The 22,577-nt window shown below is 50.5% G+C and overlaps 11 protein-coding genes across 11 annotated transcripts; 6 read left to right on the plus strand and 5 right to left on the minus strand.

Moving 5' to 3' along the window:
- Positions 1-236: 236 nt before the first annotated feature.
- Asppvi_009231 (LysM peptidoglycan-binding domain-containing protein) lies at positions 237-1,010 on the plus strand (the record flags this gene model as incomplete). The annotated part of the gene is made up of 2 exons (XM_043305088.1): positions 237-681; positions 742-1,010. 2 exons carry the CDS (start codon positions 237-239, stop codon positions 1,008-1,010), a joined length of 714 nt encoding a protein of 237 aa, XP_043161023.1.
- A 328-nt stretch (positions 1,011-1,338) lies between these two features.
- Asppvi_009232 (putative MFS transporter) lies at positions 1,339-2,923 on the minus strand (the record flags this gene model as incomplete). Its single annotated transcript, XM_043305089.1, has 3 exons — positions 1,339-2,567; positions 2,613-2,661; positions 2,717-2,923. The coding sequence occupies 3 exons, from the start codon at positions 2,921-2,923 to the stop codon at positions 1,339-1,341; spliced, it is 1,485 nt and encodes a 494-aa protein (XP_043161024.1).
- Positions 2,924-3,861: 938 nt separating this feature from the next.
- Positions 3,862-4,895, plus strand: Asppvi_009233 (uncharacterized protein; the record flags this gene model as incomplete). The annotated part of the gene is made up of 5 exons (XM_043305090.1): positions 3,862-3,874; positions 3,928-4,069; positions 4,120-4,280; positions 4,333-4,455; positions 4,501-4,895. 5 exons carry the CDS (start codon positions 3,862-3,864, stop codon positions 4,893-4,895), a joined length of 834 nt encoding a protein of 277 aa, XP_043161025.1.
- Positions 4,896-4,928: 33 nt separating this feature from the next.
- On the plus strand, positions 4,929-5,706 carry Asppvi_009234 (uncharacterized protein; the record flags this gene model as incomplete). The annotated part of the gene is made up of 4 exons (XM_043305091.1): positions 4,929-4,959; positions 5,007-5,054; positions 5,099-5,410; positions 5,456-5,706. The coding sequence occupies 4 exons, from the start codon at positions 4,929-4,931 to the stop codon at positions 5,704-5,706; spliced, it is 642 nt and encodes a 213-aa protein (XP_043161026.1).
- Positions 5,707-6,739: 1,033 nt separating this feature from the next.
- On the minus strand, positions 6,740-7,279 carry Asppvi_009235 (uncharacterized protein; the record flags this gene model as incomplete). Its single annotated transcript, XM_043305092.1, has 1 exon — positions 6,740-7,279. The coding sequence occupies one exon, from the start codon at positions 7,277-7,279 to the stop codon at positions 6,740-6,742; it is 540 nt and encodes a 179-aa protein (XP_043161027.1).
- A 955-nt stretch (positions 7,280-8,234) lies between these two features.
- Asppvi_009236 (oxidase ustYa family protein) lies at positions 8,235-9,269 on the plus strand (the record flags this gene model as incomplete). Its single annotated transcript, XM_043305093.1, has 5 exons — positions 8,235-8,466; positions 8,520-8,651; positions 8,698-8,828; positions 8,875-8,974; positions 9,028-9,269. The coding sequence occupies 5 exons, from the start codon at positions 8,235-8,237 to the stop codon at positions 9,267-9,269; spliced, it is 837 nt and encodes a 278-aa protein (XP_043161028.1).
- Positions 9,270-9,469: 200 nt separating this feature from the next.
- Asppvi_009237 (uncharacterized protein) lies at positions 9,470-10,526 on the minus strand (the record flags this gene model as incomplete). Its single annotated transcript, XM_043305094.1, has 4 exons — positions 9,470-10,015; positions 10,060-10,128; positions 10,178-10,213; positions 10,257-10,526. 4 exons carry the CDS (start codon positions 10,524-10,526, stop codon positions 9,470-9,472), a joined length of 921 nt encoding a protein of 306 aa, XP_043161029.1.
- Positions 10,527-11,386: 860 nt separating this feature from the next.
- Positions 11,387-12,775, minus strand: Asppvi_009238 (FAD-dependent oxidoreductase; the record flags this gene model as incomplete). Its single annotated transcript, XM_043305095.1, has 5 exons — positions 11,387-11,555; positions 11,606-11,681; positions 11,732-12,025; positions 12,073-12,358; positions 12,404-12,775. 5 exons carry the CDS (start codon positions 12,773-12,775, stop codon positions 11,387-11,389), a joined length of 1,197 nt encoding a protein of 398 aa, XP_043161030.1.
- A 922-nt stretch (positions 12,776-13,697) lies between these two features.
- Positions 13,698-14,971, minus strand: Asppvi_009239 (uncharacterized protein; the record flags this gene model as incomplete). Its single annotated transcript, XM_043305096.1, has 4 exons — positions 13,698-13,985; positions 14,038-14,337; positions 14,398-14,711; positions 14,758-14,971. The coding sequence occupies 4 exons, from the start codon at positions 14,969-14,971 to the stop codon at positions 13,698-13,700; spliced, it is 1,116 nt and encodes a 371-aa protein (XP_043161031.1).
- Positions 14,972-15,687: 716 nt separating this feature from the next.
- On the plus strand, positions 15,688-17,342 carry Asppvi_009240 (putative MFS transporter; the record flags this gene model as incomplete). The annotated part of the gene is made up of 4 exons (XM_043305097.1): positions 15,688-15,891; positions 15,946-16,054; positions 16,113-16,657; positions 16,716-17,342. The coding sequence occupies 4 exons, from the start codon at positions 15,688-15,690 to the stop codon at positions 17,340-17,342; spliced, it is 1,485 nt and encodes a 494-aa protein (XP_043161032.1).
- A 717-nt stretch (positions 17,343-18,059) lies between these two features.
- On the plus strand, positions 18,060-18,608 carry Asppvi_009241 (uncharacterized protein; the record flags this gene model as incomplete). The annotated part of the gene is made up of 1 exon (XM_043305098.1): positions 18,060-18,608. One exon carries the CDS (start codon positions 18,060-18,062, stop codon positions 18,606-18,608), a length of 549 nt encoding a protein of 182 aa, XP_043161033.1.
- Between the last annotated feature and the right edge of the window lie 3,969 nt (positions 18,609-22,577).

Genomic DNA, 22,577 nt, shown 5'->3' on the forward strand with positions numbered 1-22,577 from the left:
GCCCAGCTAGTGCTGACGCTGCTTCAACAACATCCAATATACAAAAATGTTGAACTCGAATAGCCGGTGGTTCAATGCATCGGTTACGTGACTGAAAAGGCCTACAGGAGCACGTGGAGGTATAGGTAGGTATAAAAGGAGGCCAGTGACTGTATACTCCATGGACTAGATCAACAGTCCAACTTCCCTTTTCTCTCTACTACCCACCCCCCCCCACTTCTCTGGATCTTGAAAACATGGGTTACAAGACTGCTGTCCTCCTGGGACTGCTCCCCCAGCTGCTGTCTGCCAGCGTGGTCTGCAACTTCTCCGCGGCGGCCAACAATGGTGACACTTGCCAGTCCTTCACTTCGGCCTGGGGTCAGACCGTCAAGATTTTCGAAGCGTTGAACCCTGGTGTCTCGTGTCCCAATCTCACTCCCGGTCAGAGCTACTGTCTCCTTGGCACCGTCTCGAACGACCCAGCGCCCCCGACGACAACCTCTACTACGCTGAAGACCACGACCTCCACAACCACCACGTCGTCGTCCCCCTACCAGCCCACCCAACCGGGTCTAGTAGCCAACTGTGACAAGTTCCATCTCGTCGCGCCCGGCGATCAGGATCAGTGCTATACCATCGAGGCCAAGTACGGCATCACCGAAGCCCAATTCATGGCCTGGAATCCCAGTATTAAGCCCCGTATGTTTGATCAAGAGCCCCCCTTGCCTAACAAATCCTCCTAACCCGTCATGACGACAGAATGCTCCAACCTCTGGCTGGGCTACTACGTTTGCGTGCACGTCCCAGGCGCCACGACGACGGAGCCCACGCCCACTGGCCCTGAGCCCCAGATGCCCGGCATCGTAAGCAACTGCGCCAAGTTTTACCAGGTCAAGTCGGGCGATACCTGCTACACGATGGAAATAGCTGCGGGTTTCGGTTTCGATCAGTTCCGCTCCTGGAACACGCAGATTGACGCGACCTGCAGCAATCTCTGGGTGGATTATTACGTCTGCGTAGGCGTTTAATAACTTCTACGGAAGCACCGGCGTCTCTCTCTTGCCTTTGGCAAAACTGTTGGGCAAACCTTATTGATGAGGGATATCATGTGAATAATGCAGACTGATAGGGATGAATCCTAGGAAACTCTAGTCAAGATGCTCGACTAGTATCTCAACCGCGTAAGTATGGTTTACTTTGTCCACAAGCTGCAATATACCTAGGCTCATTTTTAAAGTACCAGTAAAGCCCCCTGTGACCTAGATACCTGGCTGCAGCATCTGGCTACACTACACCCAGGGTATCATCCAGGGGTATGCTAGTCTAATATACCAGAGCTTCAGGGGCCTTAGCGTACTAGTAAGTATACTTATATCTCGGGTGTCTGTCCCCTAGCTTGGCAAACTGCTCCTCATACGGCAGATCCTCAAGCCCCTGGAGCGCTCTCAACGGATCTCTCTCCTTCCTCCGATTCAAAAACCGCAACAAGAGCACCTGCACCACAGMCAGCACCATTGCAATTACCAGCAACGCAAGATTGAAGCGGATCCCCAGGTTGAAGTACGGCGCCGATTCCTTGGGATAGATCCATGTACTCATGATGCCGCCCATATTCGTCGCGATGAACGCCATCGCCACCGCCGTCGCGCGCCGCAGGTGGCCGGCCGTGTTGTTCGGAACCCAGCTAATCAGGCAAGGCGCGCAGGCATACACGCCCGTCACGAGAAGCATGAGCGCAGCGTAGCGGATGCCCACGCTACGTCCGTTGATGGCCAGCGCGGCGCCAGTAAGCGCGAGGCCACTCGTGACGAAGGCCCCGGCGCCGCGCTGCTGGCGCCGGTCGGAAAAGTACGCTGTCAGCATTGTCACGATGAACCCGGAGGCATAAGGTGGGACGGTCATCAGCTGCGTTTTTGTAGGGCTGTATCCAAGCGCCTGGACGATGGATGGCGAGAAATATGCGAGTCCGAAGAGGCATGCCCCGTTGCAGAAGAGGATGAGACATGCGATCCAGACGTGGAGATCCTTCAGGACGGAGATGACACCCTTGAATGTGACTTTGGATTCAGTTTCGAAGTTGTTGCTGTCTTGCTGCAGGCGGGCGATGCAGCGCTGCGAGTGCTCAGGGCGAAAGGTGATGACTTTCTCTGGGCCGTTGGGAAGCACGAGGAACGAGAAAATACCAAAGCAGACGGTGAATAAGCCTTCAAGCAGGAAGATCCACTGCCAGCCCTTCATACCGCGAACACCACTCATCTGCTGGATTGCGGCGGCGAGAAGGCCGGAGAATGCGCCGCTCAGCGAAGCGGCGGAGAAGAAGAGGGCGATGCGAACCTGAAGTTCGTGACGCCGGTAGAAGTTGGACAAGAAGAGGACGATGCCCGGGAAGAGCCCTCCTTCCAGCAAGCCCAGGAAGAACCGACATGCGAGGAACCCGGAGTAGTTGTGCACTTGAGACTGGAGAGTTGTCACGACCCCCCAGAGTGTGCATAGAGTGGGCAGGAGGATACGGGGCCCGATGATCTTCAGCAAGAGGTTGGAGGGAAGTTCAGACAGGACATAGGGGACATAAGTGACGGTAATAGCTGAGCAGTCAGTATCAGCAATTAAGGATGGTTGACAAAATGTACCTGTTTTGTACTGCAAATCGGTCAAATGGAGGTCCTTTTCCAAACCAGCCTATGGTCTTCTTTAGCAACAGTCTGCGTCGACGTCAAATTGGTGGATGACTTACCACTCGTGCGTTGCCCACATTTGCACGATCTAACCAAGCCAGCAGGTATAGCATCAGGGTCATGGGCATAAGCAAGAGATCCAGCCGGACAAGTGTCTGTCGGTCGAGCTTCAATGTCTCCTCGTCCAAAATAACCTCCTCATCGGCGAGCTCCTTCTTGGCCTCAGGATCTCCATCATGATCGCGAAATGGTTTTTGGTCGGCCATTGTGGAGTTCGGCAACTGAACAGTGCCCACGGATACGAAAAAATTTTACGTCTTGACCATCGCAGATACGAGTTGTCGCCTTTTGTAAATATGGCCAAGAAGATCGTCGGTTATGGCCGCTCTAGATTCTCCACTCACGCGGAGCAATTCCGAGGTTTAGCACACGCGAGATGACTAGGCTTGCAGCACTGCTGACTGCAATACTCATCTGTTCAGGGTCTAAGCAGTCGTCCGCGCGGATATACATGGATGCGGGGGCGGAGCAAGAAGCGAAATGACTATATATCGGAAATCCCTAGCAATGGGCCGCGACTCTCACTTTTGGCTCTGGATTCTTTGCTGCGGTCACAACCCGATGTATGGCCAAACCCGTAGAAGTAGATCAAACAGCAGACTGGCTGTCTGAGCTCTGTCTCCGTCCAGCGACCTAGTACATCCTCGGAAGAGTAGGAAAATTTCTTTKATGGATCATTAGCGCTGCACTGAGAGCCTGCTGTGAGGCTATTCAGCCTTGAGTATGTTTTCGAGACGTCGCTGTAGTGGAATCTCGCGTAGAATTAATCATAATCATAGGGAAAAGGCATACATATAGAAGGGACAGGTAGGAAGGACTGATTCTTCGACTCTAGTCAAATTAGCATTTGTATATATATACAGCAGTGAAATGCGAAACTAGCAATAACGCTGTAGAACTTTGTGAATTCGATGGAATTTAGTAGACTTAAGTCATAATAGGAATCTAGCTATCTAATTAGTTAAATTAGAGTTATGGAGAGTTCAGTTCGACCGCAACCGGCCAGAATGGTTATCTTCCCTAGGATGAATCATCAGTCCCCTGACGTCGGTGATGTGAAAAAGCAAAGCACACTTTTAGTTTTGCAAATCGCCCCGAGTGACTTTAGAACTCAAAGATCATCGCGAGTTATGGCGTGTCAGCTATGAAAGTAGCCAGTCAGTCGCGTGGTCCATGGCACCAGGTTCCAGAAGGCTAACAACTGCATCAGACCAAGAATCTGGCGCGAAGGGCAAAGAAGGATCGCTCGGGCAGTCGCCAACAACCATCAACGAGCGAAAGTTGATGGCCAAGATTGACTGGCATGTCCTTCCATGTTTGTGTGTCATGTTTCTGCTGGCATTCCTAGATCGGTAGGGTCAACTTCTCATGTCGCAATAACTGATGCTCACCAATCTTGCAGTATTAACATCGGCAATGCGGTGGTTTTGGGTTTGAAGGAAGACTTGCACATTCAAACAGGCACGAAATACAACACTGCCTTGACCATCTTCTTCGTGCCTTACATTATCTTTGAAATTCCGTCGAATATCCTTCTGAAGAAATTGAAGCCGCATGTGTGGTGTATGCTTGTTTGTGTCCACAAATAGGAATAACATACTGACTACAGATGCAGTGCCATTTTGCATGTTCGGCTTTGGTCTGGTCACGGTCTGTCAAGGCCTTGTGTCAAACTGGGGCGGATTAATGACGACTCGCTGGTTCCTCGGCATGCTTGAATCGGGCTTGTCTCCTGGATGTTAGAGCTCGTCCTCCTGCGCCCGAAACCTGCTAACCCGGACAGGCTACTACCTTATTGGCATGTGGTATAAACGCAGCGAAGCGCAGAAGCGATTTAGCTTGTTCTTCAACTCATCAACTATCGCCGGTGCGTTTGGCGGGTTGCTTGCAAGCGGAATCGGGAAAATGGACGGACTGTGTGGCTATCGCGGCTGGCGCTGGGTGTTTATCATCGAGGGCGTGATCACCTGCCTCGTTGCGATGACCTGTTTCTTCATCGTCCCAGGATTTCCTGAGGACGCAAAGTGGCTCAGCGAGCAAGAGAGGCTGTTCATACTTTCCAAGCTGGCGGACGATGTGGGCAAAGCTGCCAGACACGCGCGCATTGGATGGCGCGATGTTCTGGCTTTTTTCAAAGATTGCAAGCATGCTTTCTTCGCCATGACGGATAATCGCTAACGCAGAGCAGACAAGGTTTTTATCGGCGGACCGATGTATCTTGGACAGGGCGTCACGGCTTATGGTACGGGTGTATACTCTTTGCTCATGGTGAGATACTGACGACAGCAGCGTATGCCTATTTTGCTCCTTCGATCATCAAAACCTACGGCAACGACGGTACGATCATGTCTCCTATCGGTTAGATTCAACTGACCTTTCAGTCATCAAAACACAGCTCTACTCCATCCCGCCCTGGGCCGCGGCGTTTTTCATCTCCATGCTCATCGCCTTTTTGTCTGACAAATTGCGGCACCGGTTCATCTTTGCTATCATCCCGATGCTCATCGCCATGGCTGGTTTTGGGATCCTCCTCAACGTCCACGACCATCACAAGGTACAATACGGTGCTTTGTTTCTCGTCGCGGGTGGCTGCTACAGTGCCATGCCCGTGCTGATCTGCTGGTTCTCGATGAATCTGGGTGGTCATCGTCGACGAAGCGTAGGGACGGGATGGCAGCATGGGGTTGGGAACAGTACGTCCTGATTTAACAGGGCAAAGTCCATGCTGACCTTCGCAGTCGGCGGGATTATCTCCACCTACTCCTTTCTCGCTAAAGGCGCCCCTCGCTACCGTAACGGGTACATCATCAGTCTGTCATTCCTCTGTTTCTCCGCTGTGATGGCTATCGTCTACTTATTGGCAGCTTTGTACGATAACAAAAAGCGTGATCGGGCCATTGCGAATGGGACAATTGACTTGCAGGCATTGCCGGAAGAGGAGTTGGAGTATATGGGTGATTTGGCACCGACATTTCGCTATGCTTACTGATGATCACGCGACAACAGTAGTCGAAGAAAGTGAACACACGAGCGAGCATCCGATTCTGACCTCGTCCTTATACGCTGCTGGTTTAAATCGGTAATTAGTCTCAGTAACAACAATTTCACAAGGCCAGCCACTATCGCCCAAATAAACTCCTGTAGATCAATTACTTAGCCTTGATCAAGCTTTTCACATCTAAATTTAAAATGCAAGTAGATCTAGAAGACAGCCAATTGCTTCGACTCTTTGAATGACTGCGAAATAGCCATAAATTGAGGACTGCCCTGGACCCTGAACTAACATGACTAGTTTCTATTGCACCTATGCCTTCAGTCTTACGTACCAAACGAATGAGTATGTGAGGTCTCCAATGCTTCGTCATACGCTGAATTGGTATCTTTCGCGCCGGTGCCATAACCGACCAGGCACCGGAGGCTGAGTCTGAGCCTGGCGTCGGCAGCAGGATCGTGCATCCGAAATGAGTTGAGTACAGCGGTGCATTCGGTAGGTTAATCAGTGTGGCCCCCTGCATATATATGCAAGGAGCATTATTGCAATATTGTCACGAGTCACGAGCCATACGCCACACTGGCCTCCATTCTCCTGCTCAAGGTGCTCATCTGTCGATGGGCGTATTCATAGAAGCTACTATCGTGTTTTATTTCCAGGAGATTTAGTTCCCGCGGATGGATAATATCGATCTTTTCTAATGGGCTGTTGAGGGAGGGGGTACATTCACCTTCATCTCTACCAGTCATCGATGCACATTGCTATGTAAGGGTGTTCCTATTCCTTACAGTGTACATCGGTTATAATGAACGTTTGAGACACTCGTATGTTATGATTCATCTAGACAAAACATCAAGATTAAGGAGTGTGTAACATGATTATCATCATCAACACAGTTGTCGCTCGATATGCCACATCGGTTCTCCACGTCGGTAATCATTCCTCAGAGCCTTTCTCAAACTGCAATGCATCAGGATGGGCGATTTCCAATCACAGCAAAGAGAACTTACATTTTTCCGTGGACGACAATCTAATAGTTCTCGTAGGTGCCGTAATTGCCATAGTTGCCATAGTCACCATAGTCACCATAGCTGCCGGGAGTGGGGGTCGGGGTCTCGGTGGTGGTGGTGGTAGTGGTGGTGGGCTCGTCGTCTCTCTTCACATTGTACTCTCCATAGTTCCCATACTTGCCGTAGTTGCCGTAGTCTCCGTAGTTTCCGTAGCCCGCGGGATTGGGAGAAGGAGTCGTGGTCTCGGTGGTGGTAGTGGTGGTGGGCTCTTCGTCACGCTTGTAGTGACCATAGTTCCCATATTTGCCATAGTTTCCATAATCACCGTAATTGCTGTATCCCGGAACAGGAGTTTCTGTTTCGGTGCTTGTGGATGTGGTGGTGGCCGGCTCGTCGCGCTTGTAATGGCCGTAGTCGCCGTACTTGCCGTAGGAGCCATAGTTCTTGTAGTCTCCATAACCGGCGGGCGCCTTTGTTGTCTCGGCGCGAGCCTCCTCGATGGGTCTGGCGCTGACGCTCAGAGCCAGGAGGAGGACAGCAGTTTTGCTAAGTAGATGCATTGTGCTGGATGATAAAGTTTAGGATGAAGGGTAGAGGTTGCTCTGTGGTAGGGAATGAAGAAAGTCTTCTGGGCAGACCAGGGTAGCAGGCTTTATAGACAGTGCACTGCTCCTATTTCCTTGCTGTAGCTCGCATTTATGCCCGAGAGTAGCAAATGACTCTCCTGTCTCCAAGTCGTGGATCAACGCTTATTGGTCAAGTCTCTGATGACTGCAGCGGTCTGGGATGGCGTGGATAGAAGCTCGTCATAGTGTTCCAATCAGGGATACGGCAGGATACGGTGCAGAAAGCTACATCGACGGCTGTGTTACATTGTACAAGCCTTTGTCGCCAGAGATAATGCAAACAATAACCCTCCCGAGCAGTTCGTCTATTGTAAATGCAGCCATGGAACTGCAAAGTCAATCGCACCAGCTTCTATGTTCACCACCTCTGATTCCCGTTGCAACCCCTGCGACCGTCACCCGGGAGATCAAAAGCTCAATACACGAACAACCGGAATAGGCATCTGCATGTCTTAAGCTTGCAGTTCTTGGGTTCTCGGCTAAGTCGAGATTGGGTGCTCTCCGCACACTCGTGACCTTTGTCTGCAAGCCAAGCCTCGTCGATCAGTCATTACATCATGCGATCGCTATTAATATCTTTCTAGTGAGACAAAGAGACCGCCAAGCGTTGTTCGGTCGCACAGAGCCGAAAGGGATCTGCCAGCAGGGCAGCCCGTGTCTTACACCTCATCAAATCCCAGGTTACATCGGCGGGGGGCCTGGTACTCCACAATCCGCCATTGGTTGGGGCTGAGACATGCACGGTACTTACCTGGAAGTAGTCACACTGCCACCCACCCGACTGTTGTTGCGGTCAGGATTGCCTCGGTCGCGTTGCTTGTTCGGATTATATCTTCTTTGATCTGAGCTTTTGCACTGATGATCACCTCCTACGTATCCCAAGGACAAAATGGCGCGCTCCGACTCAGATAACGATATTGATGCCAACTATGGCCTACTCAACAACGAGGAAGCCCAGAATTGGAGTCATGACGAAAAGCCTCGAACTAGATCGCATGGACCCTGGCTCAAGGTCTTGCTCTATGTCGCGACAGCAGTCGTTTCGTGCTTGGTTGGACTCTTCATCGGACAACAACTACAAGACCTCGATAGGGTCTGTACTCGTCACGTTTCTCATTATTGTACGTTCTCCGTTTTTCTAATAACTGGAGAATCTCATAATTAACAAGCACAGCGCCTGTTACCTCGAACGTCGACATAACATTTCAACCTCAGCGGTTTAATGGTTCGCTGCTCAAGGAGAACATTTACCGGCAAGATGCCAGCCCAGAGGTCGATGCAGCATGGGAGGCATTAGGTGTAAATTGTAAGACATATTCTGCTGAGATAAACAAAATACTAACCATGAGTAGATAGGAGTCTGCGAGTTCCGACCGAAGATGCAGAAAAGTCTGGACTTGCGCGAGACCAGGTCAAAATCAACCAGAAGTATGGAGGAGGCTATCCGGCGAATGTAGAGGGCTTCCATCATTTACATTGTCTAGTATGTCTTCGCCCTATCATATCAAGGTGGATACTGACCTGGGAAGAATTTACTGCGCCAAACGCTCTACTATAACTACGATTACTACCACAAGCTCGGCCAAGGAGCTTTCAAGAACGACGATTTTATCGTCCGACGGCACGTTTGTACGTATTTTCGCAGTTCCTGCTCAAGACCAAGACTGACAATAAGTCACCAGCCCACTGTCTGGACATCATACGGCAGCAACTCATGTGCACCATTGATACTGGAGTCCTCGGCCAAGTCTGGATCCATCCCGATCACCCAGAGGCGTATGTAGACTTCAACACAGAGCATCAGTGCAAAAACTTCGAAGCTATCCGCCAGTATGCCGAGAAGAATCAGCTGCCGGCTCAGATTCCAAAGGATTTCTTGGAGCCACCAAAGCCGGGTGATAGAATCTATGATGAGATTCCATAAAGGAGTCTCAGACGACGAAAATGGTCATGAAAATTATGTATAGTATTTATTTTCATAATGAAAGCGTTGTTGTACCTACTGAGTCAATACCCATAGTGAAGCTTCCCACGGCTGAAGAACTCGCAATGGTAGAATACAAAGACGTCGGAAACAGAGGAAGGAGAATACAAGATGGCAAACTATCTGAAGAACTAGAGACATCACCTCCATCCGTAGTACATCCCTCCTGGCTTCCCACCCACAACACTCCTCGCCTCCAACTCACTCGGCTGGCGAATCTCTTCCCGCGGCGGTGGCTGCCTTGTTGCAATCTCCCAGTTCAAATATCCAACATTTTGCAGAGGAGGCGAGACAGCAGACGGCGAAGCGCCCGAGCTCGACGAGAATGTACCATGGCCACCCACTGACGACGACGCAGTGAATCCCTGCTCACTCTTTCCCTCGGCTCGACTACTAAAGAGAGCCCAGTGAGCCGTCCGCTCCATCCGCCCGACATGTGAGGATGAGTTCTGTTTATATCTGTTCCGATGGAGCATAATCACAAGGACGAGAAGGATGCCAACAAATGCAAGCCCGCCGACCACGGTACCGGCTATGGCGCCACCGCTGAAAGGGCTCTTGTTATGGGCGTCGGCAGCCGAGGACGAGTAGCCTGTTCCTTCGGCGGGAGGTGATTGTCCCGGGACGAGCATGTAGGGGTATCGTCTTGCTTGGGCGAATTGTGCTTCCCAGGTCATCGTTTCGTTCTACCGCTATGAGCATGGGTTTTCGGTCGTCGGCACAGACTTACCGGGTTGATTACTCCGACCATTCCATTGATGAGGCAGGAGTCAACGGCCGTGCAGTAGAAGAACGTGGGCTGTAATTCATGTTAGTCAACTGATTCGAGTTCTAATGGCTCTACATACCTCGGTATCATTCACAACTAGTGACCATGTAGGAGGCTAAACCGTTAGCTTTTGATATCGACATAGACGATGCACTAACCTCTCCGTCTAGCTGCCCATAGCTAGTCTCGTTGAATGTATTGTACGGGCCGGAATAGAAGATCTCCCCAGCAGCAGGCACACAAGGTGCCATAAAGTCTGCCTTGACGACGGAATGGTTGCGCGGGTAGAACTCGAAGACAATCACATCGCCAACAGCGGCCGTGATGTTGTGCGGCGAATATTGATGCGGGTTCTCTTTCGGGCCTACCTTGACGGTATGCGTCGAGTGAGGAGCCGTCGAGGATGGAGTAGAATTGGTTATCGCCATCGCTCTTGAGCGTGCCGCTGTAGACTGGATTAACAGCAACACGACCAGGGAGATGATCGATAACTCTGGCATCGCAGCATCGAGAAAGGAAATAATTCGTAGATGAATGGCATTTCATGGGTCTGAGGATAAATATTCTGTTTCAAAGTCATCGCGCAATGCCTCGAGGTCTCATTGTCCCAAGGGGAACAAAGGAAGTATATGCGGAAAGTTTAGTGCAACGCCACGTTTTATTTTGGTCGCTATCTCGTGGTCTAGGATGCGTCTCTTTGTTTTTAGACTCGTTTCCCTTGGTTTGGAGCACTGGAATTAATAACGTTGAATTTCTATGGAAGGGTACGCGATTCACTGGGATGGGCCGGTGGAGATGGACGGTGATCAATGTCGCGAAGTACTTGCGTGGCTGTCATGTCAGACTTTGCGGAGGACAAAAAGGTGCTAGAAAGAAACAGAAAACCTGGTTGTGGCACACTGTGGTCATGTTGATAGCTCACTTGTAGGACTCGGAGTCCTTGGGATCCATGCCCTGAACGAAGAGGTCCAGAGAGATACCAAGTTACAGCTCTCACTAGTAACTTACATTATTCGTCAATGATTATAGAATTGATTAGGCCGCCTATAGCAAGGTTAATGGCCTCACCCACTGATCACATTGCTGAAGTGTTGAAACTTGTCTGCTTTTACGATACAAGCTCCAATGACTCTATTGCTTCTTTCATAGCACAACTTGTGACAGAACGCTATGCTAGATTATAGCCTGGGGACGGATATCCTCGGTCTGCATCGATCGCAGGTTCCCAAGAGCATGAAAACAATGAGATTGAGTGAGGCTTCAAATCCCTCGTAGCTTACGGTGGCTCCTAATCCAGCACTCTCTTCGCCACGAGCGGGCTTCCATTCAGGATGCTTGGGTAATCATGGGCATCAAGGCAGGCCTGTCGTGAGTTCAGTACACTCACCTCTGCCCGCCTAAAGACATCGTTTTCGTATTCTTCGATAGAGCGACGAAGTGAATCGGATGACAGTGAGCTATACACAGTCAGAATTTGTCAGTTCAGACGATGAGGATTAGGACGTACTCCGATGAGGCGAAATCGATTCGCCGGACGAGGTCACGAACATCCACGATGGCATTGTTGGCACCTTCGCCACGGACTAGACGCTCATGTTAGCGTAATCATACTAGTTATAGCGTAATATCTTACACATGGTCATAGTATGCGCTGAATCGCCCATCATCACCACGCGCGGATGAAGACTCTTTCCTGGGGCGAAGATCCAGTCCTGGATGCGGATTGAGCGTGCCTCTGAATCATCAGGAAGATTGTGGACGAGCGACCGGAACGGTTCGACCCAGTTGGCTGTCAACTCTTTCAACAATGCGATCCGTCTAGCGTTATCGGGTGGGAGCGGGATGTTTTTATTGTCGGCCCATGAGACGATGATCTGACAGACGTAAGCATCTGTACTGTCGTCAAAGTTGTTCGGGGTGTCGAGGACTGTAGATCGATTAGTGGTAAGAACCAAAGGTAGAAGGCATACATACAACTGAAGAATAAGAAGATGTTCGATTCTGGATGAGCTCCCTGGAAGATATACGGATCCATAGCCCGGAAACAGGCGGCTTGCTCAGGCGAATACCGGACTGTCACTCCAAGAAGCTGGACGGGGAGCGGATTCATTTGATATGAGTCGGGGTATGCCAGTTTACGGATGCGAGAATTTGCGCCATCACAGGCGATGAGAAGACAACCGGTGTAGGAAGTACCATCCTCAAAGTGCGCCGTAACAGTCTCCTCTGTCGATGTGACGTCTACAACAATTTTGGACCACTACTCCCATTAGTTTTTAGAGAACCACAGACCTCAGAGACAGACCTTGATATCAATCCCCGACGTCAACAACTCCCTCAATCTCCCCCTATTCACCCGCAATCTCTCCGCAGCGGGGACCTCAAACAGCGCCGATCCGGAGCTGAGATCGAAGAACGGGAACCGACCGACATCGCCACTCTCGGAAGCTTCCTTGTTCACTGAGCATTCGGGTAACCGTGCGACGATGTGCTCGGGCAGCATCTCCCGTAGGATCGGCAGTCCCCAGTGCAGCGTCAGACCCCATCCCCCGGTACGGATATCGATAGAGGGATCCCGCTCAAAGATAAGGAATGGAATCCCTGACTTGTGCAGATACTGGGCCAGGGTCAGACCGCTGATCCCTGCACCGATGATGAGTATGGGGAGATGGGACATGCTGTTGACTTGGCGGTTGGCTATTAAATTTGGCTCTGGTAACTACCCGGATAGAATGGGATATTAGGCCAGAAGGATAATTGTCAGCCGTAAGGAACTTTTGACACAAGGGACAAGTGGCGGGGTGGGTGAGCAGCCGATAATTGGACCATTCGGATAATTACGCAGCCCCTGTCATGGCTGGCCGAGTGGGTACCTGAAGTCCACCGATGATCCTTCGAAAGCCGGGCAAATATCCGACATCCCCTGTCCTTAGTACCTTGTATGCGAGATTTTTAATTCCAGTCGCACCTGGGTAGAACTGGTTGCGTAGCTTTCGAAGGTTGCATGGCAGCATGGATCTACAGCGGGATTGGGCGGATAAGGAATCTTTCGGACCATAACTATGAAACTCAATGTGTCAATGGAACCGCCCTAATCCAACCCTCGAATGAATTAATAATATGGCCGGTTTGATTCCCGCCTATATCACTGCGGGTTTAGTGGTGTTTTTAGAGTGACGCCAGGAAGACGCCGGCGAACCTTGACTGTTGATCCCTGTCACTTTAAAACTAATGGGCCAGTAATATCTATGGCATTAACACCTGTTTGATATCAAGGCCCCGGTTGAATGGAACCTTGCGTCTTTTTTGGCTAATAGGCTGAATTGCCAGTTATCCGATTCCCGCCAGACACGCGCAAAAAGTAGAAATCTGGGTTCGACAACGGAGCTCAGGCTAGGACGCTGCTTACTTTGGTAGTTTAGTTGAAGATCAATCCGTTATGTCCTCGGGCATATTGTCGGAATCATCCTAGTGGGATTGAACCATGGTATTGATCTATAAAACTATCTGTCGGCCAAAGTTGGCAACCTCACAACAATTGGAAACAAAAGGAAAAGTAAAGGAATGGTAAACGTATACACAGGAACCGCCCCCACGTATCATTTACCATTCTCGTGTGAGACACGGTACTCGACGGTGACGTGGATTTCGGCGTTCGCTCGAGCGATGGAATCGTCCGTGTCGAGGATTAGCTCCTCACTGGGCGTTCGTTGAACAGGGGCTGGCTCCTTGGCGTGTTCCGATTTCAATTGCGAGTGTCGGTTCCTGGAGTAGGATTGCAAGGAGTACCCAGTGTTCTTGCGAAGCTCGCTGGCACTGCGGGAGCGAAAGTCGCGCACAAACATCTTGAGAAGGGGCGTAAGGAATGGAAGAGAGGTGACGATATTCTGGAACTCTGTGAGATTATGTTCTATCCTTCAACTCTCTGGACAAGCTTACTCCGACATTGAATTCGATTGTGCCCCACAGGACTAACATGGTAGAATCCCCATCCACAGCCACCACGCGATGGATCTGTGTTAGCCGTAGAATGGAGCAGAGGGTAGTGAACAGTCCGAGGAGGAACAAGCATGCCACGCCTGCCTTCTGCGCTGGTTTCACTTTCAACTGTAGTAGCAATGGAATCGGCAGGAAGATGACGACGACATCACAGACGATCGTAAAGGCCGCAAGACCGTAGAAGGTCGGTCCTACCGGAAGGCATGTACCAGAAATGGTCGGATTCCAGGCCCGCTCTACCTATTGATTCGAATCTGTTTAGCACAGCTCTTGACCTTGTGCGGAACAATAGTCACCTACTGGCGTGCAGTTCAGAATCAGAACCAATGTGCCAGCCACATGTCCCAAGGTCGACATTATGATCACCACCCAGATCAACATCCGATAGAAGCGCTTGGAGGTTTTCGCGAGCAGATGAAGGTAGTTGATGCACAGTGCGGCTTTGAAACCCGCGATTCCGAGTTGGTAGAACGGGCGACCGGCGTAGTTTATCTGCATTGCCTGGTCAGAAAGATCGAATCGAGCACGAAGCGGACGAGTCAGTACCTTTGTGTACGTTAGGAGGTCCGCCTTTGGTCGCAACGCCAGTGGTAATCCCAGTCCATAACGGCTTTCTGCTGTTGTGAGCATGGGCCATATGAGAATAGATGATGGACTTACGGGCGATACAGAGAGCATTGTAGACGATACTGAATATCATTCCAAACACCATCACATAGTCGGCAGCGCCGAATCTCCCAAGTTTGATACGCACGAACAGTCGCAGGCAAACCGTGATGACCATCAAGACCGTCAGGGTAATGCACACCCCCAGAATGAGCGGATATCTGGACTGGGCGTCGATCTCCGGGGACGCATTGTGTACCCAGCCCATGTTGACCGTCACATAAAGAAGATGTCGGACGAGGAAATAATAAGATCAGCAGTCACCTATCGCATTGTTTTGTATAATCATGCATGATGGGAGGATCATTAGAAGTCCACTCAGCGTCAGTTGGAATCTGGTCCCAAGGCTGAATTAATTTGATCATTGTGCAGGCCTGGTTTCTTCCTGCAGGATTGGCCTCGCCAGAAAATTAATTTATTCCGGCGGACATGACCCGAGATGGTTAGATGAATTTATTCAGAGCAGAAAAACCGGCCCTTCTAGTCTTGCGCCATGAGTATCTAGTGTTTCTGGGCCCTTGTATGCTTGGAGCGCTAGACCGGGGACCCTGGGCAAGAGTTGCATTCGTCTGCGCTACTATCGCCGGTGTGTAGCTGGATCGGGATACCTGCACGTTCAAGATGATACCTGCAGTCTGCTCAAAGTAAAACCTGCAAGAAAAATAATATAGGACTGGTGCATTCTTCAACCCCACCCATCCCTTGGCCCCCAACCATTCGTTTAAAGTCGAGATCATCCTTCAGTACTACGTTGCGTACTTTAGATAGCTGATCAGCATTGCAACCTGCGTCCCTCCCCTTCATCCTTGTACCACCCTCCACTTCACGTTTCACAACTGACCTGTTGCTTTTTCCTTCGTTCATCCTTCGTTTTTCCTTTTTCTTTCTTCTTTTCTTTTTTTCCGTCGTCTTTTTGTCACCAAAATGGCCGAGAAAAGGCCAGATATAGACACCCACCCTGTCCATGGACGACGCGATGATGCCTTGAATTATCTGGATGAACATGCCAATGTCCAGGATGAAGCGACTGTCGATCTTGCGGCCCTGCGACGCAAGATCGACTATCGCATTATCCCGTTCATGTTTTCCTGCTATATCCTGCAGTTTCTMGACAAGGTGATGCTCAATGTACGCCACTCTCTCCCCTTCGCACAAAGCCTTTTTCTCTGATGATTCTGGCAGTATGCGGCTGTGATGGGGATAAGGAAAGACCTCAAGTTGGTTGGCAATGATTTCTCCAATGCGGCGACTTGGTTCTTCATTGCCTACTTGATCGCGGAGGCTCCCCTGGGTATGTCTAATCCATCCGGTGACCCCAGCATCCCACTCTTACCGGTGATCTTCTCTAGTAATTCTCCTGCAAAAGACTCCCCCAGCCAAATGGCTAGGAGCAAATGTCTTCCTCTGGGGCGTTGCAGCGGCGGCTGGTGCCGGTGTCCGTGACTATCGTACTCTCCTGGTCTCACGGATCTTCCTCGGCATTTTCGAAGCCACGATCGGCCCTTCTCTGATGCTGCTGAGCAGTCAGTACTACACCAAGAGCGAAGCTGCGCCCCGGTTCACGCTGTGGTATGTCGGTCTGGGTGTGGCACAGATCCTAGGTGGTCTTATCTCCTTTGGCTTCCAACATGTGGACAACCCGTCTTTCCAAGGCTGGCGCGTCATGTTCCTCGTTCTCGGGCTTGTTACATCCCTTACCGGCGCACTAACCTTCATCTTCTTGCCGGACGCGCCCATGAAGGCAAAGTGGTTGACCGACCGCGAGAAAGTCGCTCTCTTGAACCACGTCAGTGTCAACCAGACCGGCGTGTGGAGCAGTGACTTTAGCGTAAAGCAAATTTGGGAGGCTGTTTGTGACCTTCAGCTGTGGTTCATCACCATCATCACCATGCTGGTATGTTCGCTATTCGGGTTATAATGCATTTTTGCGATTGCTGACACGCTACCTCCAGATCTCCGTCTCCAGTGGAGTGGTGACCTCGTACTCGGCGACTTTGATTGCCGGATTCGGTTTCTCAGGCCCTCATGCGGCCCTGCTAAATATGCCCTCCGGCATTGTTAGCATCTTCTTCACCCTCCTGGTTGGCTTCGGGATCCGCCGAGTCTCCCACCGCTGGGCCTGGCTCATCGCCTCCACCCTGCCCGGCATCCTCGGCGGCGGTCTGCTCTCCTTCCTCCCCAAGCACAACAAAGCAGGTGTCCTCATCGGCATTTACCTCGTCAACGCCGTGGTCGCGACCCTCCCCATTCTCTACCAATGGACGGCGGCCAACTGCGCAGGCCATACCAAGCGCGCGTTTGCCAGTGCGCTCGTCGCCGGCTCCTTCTCGGTCGGAAACATCATTGGCCCTCAGACGTTCCAGGCACGCGATGCGCCGGAATATCGCCCGGCCAAGATCGCAGTGCTGGCGACGCAGGCTGCTGCGGCGGTCCTCTCGTTCGTCCTCTTCTTGTATTATGTGTGGGAGAACAAGCGTAGGGACCGTGTTAAAGAAGGCCAGGAGGATCAGGCGCAAGATGACACCAAGTGGGCCGGGTTGACAGATAGGGAGAACAAGACTTTCAGATATGTCTACTAGCCGTATATACGACGTATATGCGCAGAAGATTATAACCTGTAACGATGGTTTACAGTCTGGATAGTTTCAAAAGAATTTTGTACATTGTCTCAGTTCTACCAGAGGTGGTAGAAACATTCCACCGATTGCTGGATTTTTATCACTCCACGAATAACGATGATGTCTTGCTAATATTACCTTTTAGCGCAGGAGAGGATGCCCATTTACTGCTTGCGGTGTGTAGGAGGATGTTTGAAGGATCCCCTTCTGTTCCTAAAAAAAATCCTTGAGATCCTGCACAGTTTCACCAGGGCCCAATAATTTCTCCGACATGACCAATCCTGTCTACTCCTTCATCCGTTAGGTTCATGAAACGCGCAGTCTCCCGCCTTTCATTGGACTGCAGCAGTAGTCGAGAGATTAGTGGTATCGATAGCGTGGGAGAACCGTGGCTTAGCTCTTATGGTGCGGGATCTAGGCTGCACGGCTCTGGAAAAGACACACTCTATTGGAGGAGAACGAGGCTCAAACGCTGTGGATAAACTTCAGAAAAGGGGCAATACAGACGATGATGGATCATATTTATCTCCATTCTCCAAGAGCCCCAAGGGTCCGCTCTTTCCCCAGAAATAAATAAAGCAGAGCCTCGCTCCACTGTGCTGTTGTATTCGACAAGTTTCTGTGTCTCTACTGTCGTTCATTCCTTTCGTTTTCTCGCTATCTATCTATACTGTCACCATGCAATTCAAGGCGCTCGCTACTCTCCTTTTCGCCGCTCTGGCAGTGGCCAATCCCGCTCCCGCCCCTCAGGCTGCCGGTGATCTGGATCTGCTTGCCTCCGTTCCCAGCTCCGTCCTCAGCGTCCTGATGACCGCTATTCCACCCTCTGTCATTCAGGCTTTTGCCAATCCTACCGAGGCTTCTAGCATCATCAACCAGATCGAGCAAGGACAGACACCGGGCTGGTACGCCAGCCTGCCCTCCGACGTCAAGGCCTGGGCTTCTTCCGCTGCCATGGCTGAGATCGCCGCTGTTACTGCTACCCCCACCGCCAGCGGTAGCTCTGCTGCTACCGCTACCGGTGCTACTGCCACTGCCACCGCCACTTCTTCCTCTTCGGGAACTACTTCCTCCACCAAGAACACTGCCTCGAGCTCTGCCGGCGCTTCCGCTTCCTCGACCTCGACCTCGACCTCGACCTCGTCTCACAACGCTGCTGCCACCGGCGCCGTGGCCGTCAGCTTTGCCGGTGCTGCTGGTGTGCTGGCTGTCGCCCTTGCCCTGTAAGGAGGATGGGAGGTCCAAATGGCATCTGTCTGTGGTGTACGATTCCTGCCAGTCTTTGAATTGTACACCATATTGTCTCCATATGTACCTTTTGAGGTCTTTGTCCTGCTTGATGGGCGATGTACAATCATTTTATAATATCTTCAAGGCTAGATATGTAATAATAGAATAATACGAGCATTTCAGCGAAGATCCTGTGTCTACCCAGACAATGCTACGAATGCTGGTGCAGAAGTCCCGACCAAATAACAGTGATAGGATCTTCTGGGCGTGCGTATCTCTCGTGCGATGTATCCGAATGTATCCAGCCATGCTCAGTGCATGAAATATCTTAGTTGCCTGTGTGACTCTGCATGGCATTTTTGGAGCGGACAAGATGCACCCCAGCAAATCCTAAGTGACGAAGCCAGTTCTTATATCCTGCGGGAGTCCCCACCAACGCCTAATACTTCGGCTACGTTTACGAGGCTCGAGGGTGTTCTCCCGTTGATCGCCTGTTGATCAGATTCTAGACCCTGGATGATCTCCAAGGCGTCCACTCTMAAAGCCAAAGGCATGAACTCAGTTCTGCATAAGGAAAAACGCCGTGTCCTGTTGTTTCATGTTGTAGCATGGTGCTAGGGCCAGAATTATAGTCGAATTTCTAAACAATCCCCTGGCTTCGGAGAAACAATCGTCGCCCGAGACAAGGGGCCCTATATCCGAGGGCTGCAATTGGCGATTTGATATACATGAAGCTGATATGACGCTGCCGAAAGGCGATCGAAGGAGAGCAGAGGGTAGACAACGCGGCCTCGGAGAATGCTTTGGTATGTTTCATTTCCGGAGTACTTGAAAAGGTTCTGCGCCAGAGAGCTTGCATTGATGGGTTCCGACCAAAAATGTTGTTCTGGTGTGTAGTCATTTGAAAATGCCCGGGCCTGCTGAAAGATATGAATTTAGCTTGTCCTGACAGATACTATGGCTACATTAAATTCCAGCAACATCCGGTCCGGCCTGATATATATGTCAATGTAAGACGATGTTCCGACTCGCTGATGTGCAGCTGACATTCTCTATATCGGCCAGCATACGTGCCAGCAGTCCAGAATGAACGTCTCCCATCACTTACCTCTTGCACCAATAAAATAGATCAAGGGCTTGCTCAAAGTATTCTTATGGGCCTTATCATTTTTCGGCCTGCAAACAATTGTGCAGGAAGCGTGAATCGTCTCCAAAATTCCTCCAAGAGTCGAATCGCTCGACAGCCTCCAAACAGGAGTCAAATAGACCAGCGAAGCCCAGAACCCCAACAGCCAGCCCTGAAGGTTCCATGTCTGTGTACAGGGTACGCCAACGGAACGTGTTTGGGGTGTTAACCCATTTTGAACGGTTCTAAAAGAAGATGCCAATGGTGGAGCTTGGTAGCTGATGTGTTCCACCCAAAGCAGACAGATGTTTCCGGCACAGCCATGAATGCCTCTTCAGTAGATCCGACACGTCAGCAGTTGTCTCGGTGCAAAGCAACTCGTTCTTTATCCGTCAGCCTGAAGACCACAACTTCTGGTGAGCACTCCGTCGGAAACTCTACTTTCTTGTGGCCTGGGAGGGTGAAATTCTCCACGGGTCCAAGGTGCCTATGCACAATGAGGTTGACGCTGACGGCTATGTACTGTTATTCGTTGGTTGCTGATCCATGTTGGGACTAGCTGCAAGGGTGGCAGGAGGACACAGGAAGCCACTCTAACAGGCTCTTCATATATCTGTAGGCGCTAGTGTGGTCACTGTGATACCTGCGAGCTCACTAAAGGAGAGGCTTGGCGAGCTAAGTATTGCTAGGGTGACCCTGGAACAAGAGGTTCTAATAGGGTATCTATTTTCACATTAAATAATGCCAAGCAACCTGTTGTGCTGTGTCATGTATGCATTTGGATAACCCGGATGGCAAAGAGATTATGCCTCGGTGAAACAAATCCAATGACATAAATACCTGACCAGCAATTCTGCTAGTGATCTTCGCGATCGACTCTTTAAGGCGCCCTGGCCCAAGATTGTTGGAAAGAAAACTGCTGAGAGCACCGTCATTCCGAATCTCTACTCTGTTTCAGCAACTGCGATTTGCGGGTAACGCTCAATTGAGCCTTGGGTTCTCCCTCAATTCTGTATCTTTAACAGCCGAGGAAGAAATGGCAGTTATGAATGACGAAAATCGTTGGGTTGCGTCCAGCTTCATAACGTACAGGGATCTGGACCTCTCCGGAAAGGGGTTTTCTGTATATTGTTGGCTAGCTCAGCTCCCAGGATAGAAAGGATCCACACCTTCAACTACAAATACATTCCATATTGAGCCCCGGCAAGAGTCTATAGTAGATCTCGGAATCCAGGAAAATTGTTTGTTGTCGAGGGTAAGAACCAATACTCTCCCCACCACGCCCATCACTGCACTAACTACTACTCTTTCAGACGTGGACCGATTGTGAAAGCAGATGGCCTCAGCAAAGCCAAAGAAATTCTCTAGACCGGAAACCGACTACGAACGATGGCTTCGCGGACAAGATGAGCACTACAAGCCAGGGGATCAGCCACTATATGGACCACCGGTGCAAGGTGTCGATGACCCGATTGAGAATGGGAAAGGCAAAGACCGTTTAAGCGATGGAAGAGACAAATCGCACCTGGAAAGTCAAGAACAGATCGGTTTTCAGGGCTCCTTTGCGCACCCGCCAAACTCCAGGCTTAATGGCCTCATGAGCTACCCGATGATATGCAGCATTATTCTGTCGGTTTTGCTCACAATAATCATTATAAAATCAGCCAGTGTACTTCGAAAACGGCGTCGTCACCGAGGGGTTGAGATTCCACTTTCTGGGAAAGCTCGGGACAAATGAAGAATGATGCGTGATCCAGACAGGTCCGCTCACGACAATGTGCAGTTGAAACAAAGTGATTTGACTGCTGGCCAGTGAAGCCATGTTACCGCACGATGCGAGAATGTTTAGATCATTTGAGCAGACCATGCATCTTTTATTTATTGGTTAATTATGTGCCCAATGACAACCGCCACTCAGCTAAGTAGGCTCCTCTGGAATTAACAGATTTTTAGACAGCTGAGAAGACTTAGTCTCGTGAAATTGAGAGCTGACGAGTCAAGGCTCCAGCCTTCTCCGCATGTATCGCCTCTTCATTTGGATAGTTTTGCGTCTTCTGGATGTCTATTCGTTGCTAGAGCCGCAGTAATACTCATCCTGGGACAAGGAATACCGCAATATCCCAGTCGATCGTCACTCATTCCAAACACGCTGGCCAATGACCGGGATACCCCACCACGCTCTATAACTGCCTAAACTAGAATAGCAATTGACCGACGGAGCCAGCACTTGATAGCCTCGCGATCAGCGGACTTTTGGTACCTCTGCGATCTTCTCTGATAGTATTTAGGAATCTGGCTTTTTCGGGCGCTTAAGATCTCTTAGATCAGAAGGATTTAGTCATCCCGTAAGTACTAATTGGCTTTCTCATCGTTGACAACGGAAGAAAAGACGAACTAGTATTCGAGTCGGTCTTCCCTATCATGCGAGGGACAGCATGTCCCTCAATGGCCGTGGCGTTGGCGGAACCTAATATCGAAGTAACCGACATGTCGAGGCTTGTGTTAGTGAGGTTTTACTGTAACCAAGTTGTGGGTACTTTTGTTTTAGGCGAGACCCCGGTTTTAGCTTGATTCGGGAGACCCCGCCGCGCTAGTCAAGACGCTGCTAGCGCCAGCTCACTGGCCTGCTGCTTGAGATTTATTTCTGAAATACTCCGCCTGAGTCGATCTGTTCCAGGTGGTATTACCACCTAAAGAAAAGATCCCTGGACCTCTGCTATTCCACAATTTGGGGTAAGTTCAGGAAGAAGGTATATCACGTATTGGCTTCATGCTTTCACAACCGATTAGTTATAATACTTCCCATAGTATACTTCACCTGAATTGGGAACGCACACAGT

The sequence above is a fragment of the Aspergillus pseudoviridinutans genome (assembly GCF_018340605.1).
Source record: "Aspergillus pseudoviridinutans IFM 55266 DNA, scaffold_6, whole genome shotgun sequence".
In the NCBI taxonomy this organism is placed as follows: domain Eukaryota; kingdom Fungi; phylum Ascomycota; class Eurotiomycetes; order Eurotiales; family Aspergillaceae; genus Aspergillus; species Aspergillus pseudoviridinutans.